We start from the raw sequence: 13443 nt of genomic DNA, 5'->3' as shown, positions 1-13443 counted from the left end.
GGGAGGTGGACGCGGAGATCGAGCGGGCGTTACGGTTGGAACCTGCACCCCCTCAGTGTCCAGCAGGTGTTCAGTATGTGCCGCTTGGTGTCCGTGATAAGTTGATTCGATGGGCCCATACACTACCCTTTTCGGGTCATCCTGGGATCGAGAGGACAGTGCGGAGTCTTAGGGGGAGGTACTGGTGGCAAACGTTGGTAAAAGACGTTAGGTTTTATGTCTCCTCCTGCTCGGTGTGCACTCAGAGCAAGGCTTCTCGACACCTGCCTAGAGGGAAGTTACAGTCCCTCCCCGTTCCACAACGGCCGTGGTCGCACTTGTCGGTGGACTTTCTCACCGACCTTCCCTTGTCTCAGGGGATCGTTTTTTTAAGTCCTTCCGTCTCATCCCTTTGCCCGGTCTCCCTAAGGCCCTACAGACTGAGGATGGTCTGTTTACCCATGTCTTCCGGCACTACAGGGTGCCTGAGGACATCGTTTCTGATCGGGGTCCCAGGTTCACGTTCAGAGTTTGGAGGGCGTTCATGGAACGGCTGGGGGTCTCGGTCAGCCTGACCTCGGGTTTCCAGTCCGAGAGTAATGGGCAGGTGGAGAGAGTAAACCAGGATGTGGGTAGGTTTCTTTGGTGGTATTGCCGGGACCGGCCTGGTGAGTGAGCGAGGTACGTCCCATGGGTGGAGATAACCCAGAACTCCCTCCCCCACTCCTCTACTAAGATGTCTCCGTTCCAGTGCGTGTTGGGCTACCAGCCGGTCCTGGCTCCATGGCATCAGAGCCAGACCGAGGCTCCTGCGGTGGAGGAATGGACACCTGGAGAGCCGTCTAGGAATCATTAAAACAGGCTAGTGGATGGCAGAGAGGAGCGCTGACCAGCATCACAGTGAGGCCCCCGTGTTCGCACCGGGGGACCGGGTCTGGCTCCCCAAATGGGGCCATTTGAAGTCCTGAGGAGGATTACTACTGTATTAACCCCTCGTTTCATGTGTCTCTCCTCAGGCCGGTGGTAGCTGGTCCACTACAGGAAGGTGAGGTGCTGGAGGTGCTGGAGGTCCCTCTGGACATTGAGGGGTCCCTGGCATACACAGTACGTGCTATTCTGGACTCGAGACGCCGGGTGAGGGGCCTACAGTACCTCGTGGACTGGGAGGGGTCCGGAGGAGAGGTGCTGGGTACCAGTGGGGGACATTTTGGACCCGTCACTACTAAGGGACTTCCACCGCCTCCCCCCGGATCGCCCAGCGCCTCGCCCCCCGGGTCGCCCTCGAGGCCTGTGGCGGCGCGCGTCGGGGGGTACTGTCACGACACCGAAGGTGGCTCCCCTGCCTGTTCGGGCGGTGCTCGGCGGTCGTCGTCGCCAGTCTACTAGCTGCCACCGATCGCTTTTTCCTTTTCTGTTCATTTGGTCTTAAGAGGAACTAGTTTCCATTGGGCTTGTTAAACTGATACACAGAGAACCCTGAACACATTTTGGCCAAAATAGCCAGAACCAACTACTGAAACAATACCTCTTTTGTCTTCTTTTTTCTAGATGGACTCCAAATAGTTTCAGCCCAGGGACTGGAGACAGGGGAGGGAGTGACATGGTTGAGCAAACAACCCCCCCCCCCCGGGCCTTACTCAAAGTTGACCTATTTTTTACTGTGGGGTTATAAATCCAAACAGGCTGCAATAGACAACACTGAAGCTTGTCCCAGGATATTTACAGCGTGTTTGCAAGGTTAACCAATGTTACATTATTGGTATTTGCAGTGTCTCCGTTTTTGGATAAAAAAATGTAAATGCAAGGTAAACCTAGAATCTAACCTAAAATATGTGATGGGTTAGGTGCAGGCCTTTAAGATGTGTGGTATAGAATGCTTCATCATACAGCTGTATCACTTCATTATTGTAATGTATTTGGCTTTAGATTGACTGCTATTCACCACTTAACAGCATGGGCCCCTTCTGTAAATTTCAACCGACACTGTATGTAGGTAGATTAATTGTGGCATTCAGTTCTCATGGTGCAGAGCCCTTTGGTGCAGAGCCCATAACATCACATAAGTAAGCTCTTAAGAGACTGTGGAGATGACTGTGGTTAAGATGATATGGCGCTGCAGTGGATAGCTGCCGTTTATTTAGTGTTTTTTTTATGCTGATCTTAACTTTTTTTTATACATAATGCCTCCAATAACCAAAATGGCTTCTGGACATCAGAACAGCGATCACTAACCTCGATTTGGATGAAAATCTCTACTTCAGCGAGTCGGCAGCTTTAGACATTCTGCTTACTACAGACCAACCCCTAATCCCCGGGACTTGAAAGAGGAAGTGGCGGTGAAAAGGAGGCAGGCGAGGTGGCCTAACAAGATTACAAATAGACCATCATTGCCCTCTGTTCTGTTGGTGAATGTACAGTTACTGGAGAACAAACTGAATAAACTCCATTTGAGACTATCCTATCAATGGGACAAAACTCTTGATCACCTTTCTCCGCACATACAAGGCTCAGCTTCACTATGGCAAATCTGACCATAACTCTATCCTTCTGATTCCTGCTTACACGCAAAAACTCAATATGGAAGTGGTCCGATGAAGCGGATGCTACACTACAGGACTGTTCTGCTAGCATAGACCGGAATATGTTCTGGGATTCCTCAAATATCATTGAGAAGTTTACAACATCAGTCACCGACTTCCTTAATAAGTGCATTGAAGATGTCATCCCCACAGTGACCGTATGTACATATCCCAACAAGAAGCCATGGATTACATGAAACATCCGCACTGAGATATTGGCTGCTGGTTTCAAGGAGCGGAACACTAATCTGGATGCTAATAAGAAATCCAGCTACGACCTCCAACGACACATTAAACAGGCAAAGCGTCAATGCAGGACTAAGATCGAATCCTACTATGCTGGCTCTGATGCTCGTCGGATGTGGCAGGGCTTGCCAACTATCACAGATTTCAAAGTGAAACCCAGCTGCGAGCTGCCCAGTGATGCAAGCCTACCAGACGAGCTATGGTGCCTTCTGAAAGTATTCACACCCCTTCACTTACAGCCTGAATATTAAATTGATTAATTTGAGATTTTGTGTTACTGACCTACACACAATACCCCATAATGTCAAAGTGTAATTATGTTTTTCACATGTTTTACAAATGAATTCAAAATGAAAAGCTGAAATGTCTTGAATCAATAAGCATTCAACCCCTTTGTTATGGCAAGCCTAAAAACGTGCTTAACAAGTCACAATAAGTTGCATGGACTCACTCTATGTGCAAAAATTGTGTTTAACATGATTTTTGAATGACTACCACACATACAATTATCTGTAAGGTCCCTCAGTCGAGCAGTGAATTTAAAACACAAAGACCAGGGAGGTTTCCAATGCTTCGCAAAGTAGGGCACCTATTGGTAGATGTGTAAAAAAGAAAAAAGGAAACACTGAATATCTGTTTGAACATGGTGAAGTTACTCTTTGGATATTATTTTTATTTGTATTTTTTTATTTAACCTTTATTTAACCAGGTAAAACCCATTGAGGTTAAAAACGTATTTTGCGAGGGTGACCTGGCAAGAAGACAAAACAGGGAAACAGCAGCGTGTCCATAAAACCTTACAGAAAAATACAGAATACACACAAAAGATAAAGTGTCACAACTTATCAATACACCCAGTCACTACAAAGATACAGGCATCCTTCCTAACTCAGTTGCCATATAGGAAGGAAACCACTCTGGGATTTCACCATGAGGCCAATGGTGAATTTAAAACAGAGTTTAATGGATGTAATATGGCTGTAAAAAAAATGTAATGGCTGTGATAGGAAAAAAACTGAGGATGGATCAACAACATGCCACCCCTTAAGAAATTTAAATAAATAAATAAATAAAATAAAAAAACATGCTACCAATATTGGTGTTTCCATTAGTATTTTGAGGTAGCACGTTAGTGTGTAGGGCTCATCGATTGGTGTCACCTCATTAGTAAGTAAATGTTACACCTGTGCTGGTTTGTCCATCTCATTAGTCAGAAGGTGTTTCACCTGTGCTAGCCCAGGTGCTATTTAAGAGTGGACTTGGGAGGAAGTTCTGGACTGCGATGGACCCTGGGCACAACCAGGGGAATATCGCCGCCCCAAGGCAGAGCTGGAGGCAGCGAAAGCAGAGAGGCGCCGGTACGAGGAGGCAGCATGGCAGCGCGGCTGGAAGCCCGAGAGGCAGCCCCAAAAATGTCTTGGGGGGGGCACTTGGAGCAGTCGACGAAGTTGAGGGGTGAGTCTGAGATTGTCGAGGAGTTATTGGGCAGATTGGAGGAGAGTGAATGGAGGTGAGATTATGAGACATTCAAGGAGTTGTTGACGAAATTGGAGGAGAGTGAAGAGAGAGAGCTGTTTGTTTGGCTATGCACAGCATTCACCCTGAGGAGCGTGTTAGCTGTCCGATGCCACCTGTGTCAGTTCCTCGTACTCAGCCTGAAACTTGTGTTAAAGTTCCGGAAGTTTTGATGCCCGCTATACACACCAGGTCTCCAGTACACCTTTACAACCCGGTGTGTCCTGTTCCTGCGTCTCGCACTCATCCTGAGGTGCTTGTTCTCAGCCCGGTACCACCAGTACCGGTACCACGCACCAGGCCTATAGTGCGCCTCGACAGTCCAATACACCCTGTTCCTCTTCCCCGCACTCGCCCTGAGGTGCATGTCCTCGTCCCAGTACCACCAGTGCCAACACCACGCACCAGGCTTCCTGTGCGTCTCCAGAGCCCTGTATGCCCTGTTCCTCCTCCCCGCACTCACCCTGAGGTGCGTGTCTCCAGCCCGGTACCACCAGTACCGGCAGCACGCACCAGGCCGCCAGTGCGCCTCCAGGGTCCAGTACTCCCTGTTCCTGCTCCCTGCACTCGTCCTGAGGTGCGTGTCTCCAGCCCGGTACCACCAGTCCCGGCACCACGCACCAGAACACCAGTGCGCCTCCAGGGTCCAGTACTCCCTGTTCCTGCTCCCTGCACTCGTCCTGAGGTGCGTGTCCCCAGCCCGGTACCACCAGTGCCGGCACCACGCACCAGGTCTGTAGTATGCCTCGGCAGTCTAGTACGCCCTGTTCCTCCTCCCCGGAATCGCCCTGAGGTGCGTGTCCTCGGCCCAGTACCACCAGTGCTGGCACCACGTACCAGGCCTACAGTGCGCCTCGCCAGTCCAGAGCATCCGGCAACAGTACCCAGTCCAGAGTGTCCGGCAACAGTACCCAGTCCAGAGCGTCCGGCTACAGTACCCAGTCCAGAGCGTCCTGCTACAGTACCCAGTCCAGAGCGTCTGGCAACAGTACCCAGTCCAGAGCGTCCTGCTACAGTACCCAGTCCAGAGCGTCCGGCAACAGTACTCAGTCCAGAGCGTCCGGCAACAGTCTACAGACCGGAACCTCCTACGATGGGCCGTAGACCGGAACCTCCTACGACGGGCCACAGAACGGAACCTCCTACGTCGGGTCATAGTCCGGAACCTACCACGACGGGTCGCAGTCCGGAGTCTACCACAACGGGTCGCAGTCCGGAACCTACCACGACGGATCACAGTCCGGATCTGCAAGAGTCTCCCTCCAATCCAGATCCGCCAGAGTCTCCCTCCTGTCCGGAGCCGCCAGAGCCGTCAACCAGACAGGAGCCGCCAGAGCCGTCAGCCAGCCAGGAGCCGCCAGAGCCGTCAGCCAGCCAGGAGCTGCCAGAGCCTTCAGCCAGCCAGGAGCTGCCAGAGCCGTCAGCCAACCAGGAGCTGCCGATGCCGTCTTTATTAAAATATATAACATGTATTCTAATCACGCTGCGCTTTTCTCCTCTTTAAGACGAACGTGACAGATTGTAATCGTTGCAAAAGGTTATTCTACAAAGTGTTGACTCAGGGGTGTGAATACTTATGTACATTTTATATTTCTGCATTTCATTTTTAATACATTTACAAATATGTCTAAAAACATGTTTTCACTTTGCCATTATGGGGTATTGTGTGTACTGTATATGAGTGAGAGGAAAAATATATATTTAATCCATTTCATATTCAGGCTGTAACAACAGAATGTGGATAAGTCAAGAGCTATGAATACTTTCTGAAGGAACTGTAAATGCCTTCTATGCTCGCTTCGAGGCAATTAACACTGAACCATGCATAAGAGCACCAGCTGTTCGGGACAACTGTGTGATCTCGCTCGCCCTAGCCGATGTAAGTAAGACCTTTAAACAGGCCGCTGGGCCAGGTGGATTAAATGGACGCGTACTCAGAGCATGCGCTGATCAGCTGGTAAGTGTCTTCACCGACATTTTCAACCTCTCCCTGACCATGTCTATGTTTCAAGCAGACCACCATAGTCCCTGTGCCCAAGAACGCCAAGTTAACCTGATGAACGTACTTTGGTGCGAAAAGTGCAAATCAATCCCAGAACAACAGCAAACGACCTTGTAAAGATGCTGGAGAAAACAGGTACAATAGTATCTATAGCCACAGTAAAATGATTCCTATATCGACATAACCTAAAAGGCCACCCAGCAAGGAAGAAACCACTGCTCCAAAACCACCATAAAAAGCCAGACTACGGTTTGCAACTGCACATGGGGACAAAGATCATACTTTTTGAAGAAATGTCCTATGGTCTGATGAAACAAAAATAGAACGGTTTGGCCATAATTGCCATCGTTATGTTTGGAGGAAAAATGGGGAGGCTTGCAAGCCGAAGAACACCATCCCAACTGTGAAGAACGGGGGTGGCAGCATCAGGTTGTGGGGGTGCTTGCTGCAGGAGGGACTGATACACTTCACAAAATAGATGAATCAGGAGGGAGGAAAACTATGTGGATATATTGAAGCATCATCTCAAGACATCAGTCAGGAAGTTAAAGCTTGTTCGCAAATGGGTCTTCCAAATGGACAAAGCCAAATGGCACAGCCAGAAGAGGACTGGCCACCCCTCATAGCCTGGTTCCTCTCTAGGTTTCAGCCTTTCTAGGGAGTCTTTCCTAGCCACCATGCTTTTGTAACAGTATAGCTTCCGTCCCTCTCCTCGCCCCAAACCAGGGACCCTCTGCACCCAGACAGCAGTCACAAGCTGCGGCTTTTGCAAGGAGAGGGAAGGAAGCTAAACTGTTACATTGATGCTGTTGACCCAGATCACTGGTTGCTGCGGAAAAGGAGGAGGTCAAAAGGGGGGTGAGTGTAACCGATGTGAAATGGCTAGCTAGTTAGCGGTGGTGCGCGCTAATGGCGTTTCAATCGGTGAAGTCACTCACTCTGAGACCTTGAAGTAGTTGTTCCCCTTGCTCTGCAAGGGCCGTGGCTTTTATGGCGCGATGGATAACGATGCTTCGAGGGTGTCAGTTGTTGATGGGCGCGGAGGGTCCCTGGTTCGGGGCGAAGAGAGGAGAGGGGGGGAAGCTATACTGTTACACTTCTACACCTGCATAGCTTGCTGTTTGGGGTTTTAGGCTGGGTTTCTGTACAGCACTTTGATGTATCAACTGATGTAAGAAGGGCTATTTAAATTGATTTGATTTGACAATGACCCCAAGCATACTTCCAAAGTTGTGGCAAAATGGCTTAAGGACAACAAAGTCAAGGTATTGGAGTGGCCATCACAAAGCCCTGACCTCAATCCTATAGAAAACGTGTGTGCAGTACTGAAAAAGTGTGTGTGAGCAAGGGGGCAAAATGACTCGGTTACACCTGCTCTGGCAGGAGGAATGGGCCAAAATTCACCCAACTTACTTTATAAACAGTTTAAAGGCAATGCTACTAAATACTAATTGAGTGTATGTAAACTTCTGACCCACTGGGAATGTGATGAAAGAAATCAAATCTGAAATAAATCATTATCTTTACTATTATTCTGACATTTCACATTCTTAAAATAAAGTGGTGATCCTAACTGACCTAAGACAGGGAATTTTTACGGGGATTAAAACTGTGAAAAACTGAATTTAAATGTATTTGGCTAAGGTGTATGTAAACTTCTGACTTCAACTGTATATAGACAAGTTATCATCATTGTGTATTTATTATTCTATTATTTTTTGTCTATATTTCTATTTTCTCTGTGCCCATTGTTGAAAATAATTTCCCTGTTTTGCCCCATTTACATCTTGACGTGTTTCATTACACCGTACGTCATCTTCACGGAGTCTTGCCCCGCTACTGAATGGACAAGTGTAGTGTTTGTAAGGAGAGCCTGTCTCTTGTCAGAGATCACATTTATTTTGGGAGATTGCAAAATATTACCTTTTTTTATTCAAGACAGGATAAATATATTGTTTCAGGTGATAATAAAACATGTTTTGTTTAGTTACTTTTTCCTCAACTTGTTTGTCTATCTTTAAAGCAAGTCACTAAAGGCTTGCTAAAGTCGCTAAAGGCTAGGCTAGGTTGGAGATGCCATTGTAGCTAGCGACCTTCACCTAATAATTATCATCAAAAACAAACATCATTGACATCACAAACTTAAACGGGAGGCAACAGTCATATAATATAATATGCTTAACAGAGAATGTGTATTATTTAACATTACTATTAAAATAGTACTCACTTATTGGAATGGGTAATTGTTTACAAGTTGCTAGCTATCCCATAAAGCAATCACCAAAAACCACATATTTTCATGTTCTTCTGTGGTTTGGTAACCTTCTGTTCTTTGACGGACTCGGGCTGGACTGGAGATGATGCAAAGTTTGAAAAATGTCTAATTATGCGGCGTCCGTCTTCACAACAGAGCCTTCAACCGCAAGGTGGCATTGCGTTTCCATTCCATTATGGACGTCCCCATTGAAATGCAAGACATTCGGTGCAACTTAACGGAGTGCTTATGGGTATTGTGAACGAGGCTTTCGTCTACTCCTGTTGTTTACGGAGCATGTGACAAATACAATTTAATTTTATTTGACCGTGGTCATTTATCGGTGTTGTTATGTTTTTTTCCTTGGAACAGACTGGATGGAACAATGTGTCTGGATAGAATTCCTTGCCTATTATTGTCAGAAGTGAGTTCTCTGTTCAACACAATTTTTTATTTGTAGTTACGAAACATAATATTATTTTGGTTCCACCAGAATTTCAGAGAAAATAATGAATCTCTTCTTATCAACCTCCCACCCCTTGTTATGAACCATCACAATGCTATTTTCATGTCTGGATGATGGCAAAACACACCATGTAGTAAATACCAACATCCACACCGGGTCTAGGTACATTTTGTAGGTGTGATCCATTGTAAACCTCTTCAGTTTTGGTGCTGTTTATGAACTGCATATTAACTATATATTTCTATTATATCTGCAATTGAATGGTGGCTGGGTTCATGTGCCTTGTGAGATTATCATTAACTAACCTGTACCATAGATAACACTGAGTAGAGCACGCAAAGGCTCCTTGGGTCACAGTATGATGATTCAAATTATGTCCAACTGATTAGCTGGAACAGTTCAAAATTACAATTTACAAGTCAAATTAGATGCATAAAATTGAGCCTTATGAAAACTGTTTTTATCAATTAAACTACTGTCTCCTGCACCCACAGGACAAAAAAACCTTCACCAGGTGAAAATGTAGGTTATATTTGTATTGGTTGTGGACCTCTGTTCAAAACACACAACTATTTTTTTGTTTTCATGCACCTAGTCCCAGGGAAAGATTACCTTAAAAGGGCCTGTTTTTAGCATATTATACTACAGATGTAGGATCATAATTTGAGCAAGTTTGCTCAAGCAGGAAAATAATTTTGGCAGCAACAGGAAATGTGAATTATTATGATGGTTCAAGTCTGAAATTTAAAAATAGAAATTACAGACTTCAGAAGCCTTTTTAAACCTCAAATACACCACAAGTTTCAAATGCCCAGCATTGCATGAAAGTTCTACTGGAACAGGGTGATCAAATTAAGATCCAACATCTGTAAATGGGAGGGGTCTATTGCTTTTACGTTCTTATTGCATGGTTGCTATCAGGTTAACCTCAAGTAGTCATCAGTGCTCCGTTAATATTTCACTTACAGTATATTTGACCGACTGACGTGCGTTTTACTGGATGTTTCAAGGCGAGTCTGATATAATATACAGTAGTGAATGCTTCTCGTGTTTCTTTTTTTACAGTAATGCCTCTTGCAGGAAGATATGTTATTGTGTCATCCTCCATAATGCAAAGTTTATCAGGAGGTTTCAGGATATTGGTATCATTCAGGGGCTGGTGAGCAGTCTTATCCTGGGGGCTCTTCCTGTTGAGGCAGAGGAGTTATTATGTGTCCTGCTGGGTATGATTCTGCACAGGAAACTGGCTGGAGTCAGACAACACTTTAATTTACATTCCACTGACAAAATAATGCATGGGCATATCACTACCTCTGAAAGAAGAGAAGGATGAGAATATAACTCGGTTCACCTTCTCCCCTGTAAATGTATGAAGTTATTTATGTAATAGCCAATGACACACTGAAACTTGAAGGCTCCTATTTTGTATGAACTAGCTATGTAATATCCAGCTGTGTGTTTCTACACTGCTCTAACACCAAGGTGTTGCAAGACTGGAGTTTCCTTTCAGCACTCCTCTGGCATGAGCGGTCAACAGACAACTATTTGTCATGCTGCTGACCAAGGTGTAAAATGTAGTCTGTAGTAGAGGTATGACTTCAACCCTCTCCTATGCCTCACAGTCAAAGCCAGTTGTTTAAAACGTGTCAGTGACAATGAGCTTTGCCATTATTAGGCCCTGCATTGTGGCATACCCCTGAAGAGGTGATGAAAAAGTGACTAGGGATCATGAATGTTTTGTACAATATAACCTTTTATTTCTAGAAGGATCACATACACTTTAAGCACACATTCAAGAGCACAATAACCAACCTTTTTTCACAGTAATAATATAAAATAGTGTAGATACATACTTCAGCCACACCACTGCTCAACACTCACACCAGAATTACACTTATAGAAACAAGAACAATCACCATTCATAGAGCCCAGTTAAACATAGAATAAGTCCACCACAAGGCACAGTTCTGTAATACTGACTTAACATTATCATGGAACTTATTGAGAAAGAAAAGCATACCAGCATTAACTCCTGTATGAGACAACAGGCCGTGATAATTACATTTCCTGATTGTATCTGATCAATACAACTTCACATTGCATCAAATACAATAATAAGCATTTGAAAAGAGAAACATGAGACAGCAATGTTGAGAAATCAAATGACACGAGTCTTCATTAAAAACAAATATTTTGAAGGTACAAAGGATGTTGAAGGTGCATTTTATAATTTGCCTTATTTACTGAAAAATTCATATACATTTGTATTTTATTTTTTCACAGATGGATGATACCACTCTTACCCTTCAATATGAAGGACATCCCATTGGTCCGATCCCACCACATACTGTATGTATGGAAATCAGGAAGTTCATCTCAATCAGTGCATTTGCTTACGATAAATTCCAACCCTGAAAATGGGCTAATACCAGGTTACAGATTGTCAAACTTAAATTTCAATGGGTATTTGTTTTATAACAAGAAGGATATTGAGAAGGCACTAACGTACTTTACACAATAATCACATGTAAAATAAAAAATAAAATCAATTGCCTCCATCTTTCTGATCATATTAAGAAAGTATCTCTATGGTAACCAAATAGCAGTAGAAACTAGCCATGGTCCATATTTCCATACACTTTTTATTTCTTGATGTGCTTCATTGCATTCAAAGCAGCTTTTGACATTTTAAGATAAGTTATGTCACTAGTACTGCTATCCCTCAGCTCCAAGTGTATCCCTGTTATAACTCTTCACTGTAGCTGAAAGTCTTCCCTAACTTCACCAGTAGTTGGCACCATTCTCAATTCGGCCCCAGCTTTGCAACCCAGGAAAGACCAGCGGGGACTTGATGAGCGGGGACTTCCAAACTGGTCAAACCCCATCTCCAGTAGTTTACTGTTCTTGTGCTCTTCTGGTTTCTTACGCTCAACAGGAGTTTTGGGCATTGTTTTCACATCGTCTCCATTCCACCCAATTGGTTTGAGAATGTAGTTTTTCCCGTCATTATTGTCCCAGAAAACCTGGTCTTTGCTTTTGAAGCATATGCAGAATTCGACTCTGTTGTAAGGAGGTACGTAACGGGGCAGTTTGAAGACAAAGGCGAATGTGTCTGTGTCCTGGCAACTGTAGACGTTGTTCATAAAGGTGCAGTCAATGTCTGTGTAGGTTTTCCATGAGTCAACAGTTACCCGGACATGGACAGATTTCTCAAAGCCAAGGTTTCGGACTTTCACGGTGCCCGTGAGTGACTTATCCTGCAGTGTGCAGTTTTCCAGGCACACAGAATTCTTCAACAGCCGGTTCCGGAAGGCCAGATAGTCTGCAGCGGGTTGGGGAAAGTCCAGCGCCAGGCTTCGCTTGGTGCTGATCTTCAGCTCCATGGTGGCATTCTCCAGGTCTATGAGGTCAAATTGAAAGTTGGACAGCGCAGGCTCCTCATCAAACTTTGAAAAGACGTGGATGGCTGTGAGGGACATGCCTTTGGAGTCGGCGAAGACCACTCTCTTCTTGCCCTTTGAGGTCTTCATGGTTGTCTTGGGGCTCTTCCAGACCAGACTGGGGCCCTCCAGGGGCCTCTGGGAGCTGATGCAGGGCTGTAGGGGCTTGTAGTGGTTTGCCCGGTTCCTGGCCCTCAAGTCCTCATGGGAACTGAGGAAGCTACGGAGAGGTGGCGAGTGTGTGATGTACATGCGCATAGCGATGTCTACAGGCATAACAGGAACCGGCATTGCTGATGAATTTAATACGTGGAGGTACCTGAGGAAGGGGGAACAAACAGAATGTATTTTAATAAAGTCCTTTATTTTTTCTTCAGGTCTTTTGAGGTCCCAAAATGTCTTTGTCTAAATGTGTTTATTATACACTTCACTATATTATACAGGACAATGTCTAGGTACGTAACGGGGCTCCATTAAGTACCTACTAAATGTATGTTTTTTTAGTCTCATGATATTACATGGCAGTCAACATTTTTGGAAGAACATCTACTTCACCAGAAAAGTTGTTGCCAAACATAGATTTTTGTTCAGCTCACATGATCGTGCTATTCCTAAAATCTAAATGAAAACCAAAAACGTTTTAAAATTATCAATACAATATTTTATTCTGCTTACAAATTGAGAACCCATCAAAATGAGTTATTGCCTTGAACTGCAAACATCTACTTTAAGGCTACATTAAAAAACAAAACAACGATCCTTACCTCGTGGCACTCATTTGAAAAATGAAGAGAGAGGTTCCAAGACAAAGATGATTGAACAAGATATGCTTTAAAATGTACTGTAATAACTAGTTTTGTTCAAGTATCTTGTCATGAATTCATAACTTGCAGTCAGTAGTGTTGAGCAGGCATGTCCCCCTTGCTCTCTCTGAAGTTCAGTCTCCCAATGCATGAGAGCCA

General features: G+C 45.0%; 1 protein-coding gene across 1 annotated transcript; it reads right to left on the bottom strand.

The window, feature by feature from the left end:
- Positions 1-10774: 10774 nt before the first annotated feature.
- LOC110529985 (protein phosphatase 1 regulatory subunit 3C-B) lies at positions 10775-13443 on the bottom strand. Its single transcript, XM_021612705.2, is given in 3 exon segments — positions 10775-11882; positions 11885-12800; positions 13246-13443. Coding segments are annotated over 3 exon segments (990 nt in total). The 5' UTR covers positions 13260-13443; the 3' UTR covers positions 10775-11822.

Source organism: Oncorhynchus mykiss, chromosome 1 (assembly GCF_013265735.2).
Source record: "Oncorhynchus mykiss isolate Arlee chromosome 1, USDA_OmykA_1.1, whole genome shotgun sequence".
Classification (NCBI taxonomy): Eukaryota; Metazoa; Chordata; class Actinopteri; order Salmoniformes; family Salmonidae; genus Oncorhynchus; species Oncorhynchus mykiss.
The sequence above is the reverse complement of the archived record's forward strand: the minus strand, read 5'-3'. Positions and strand labels throughout refer to the sequence as shown.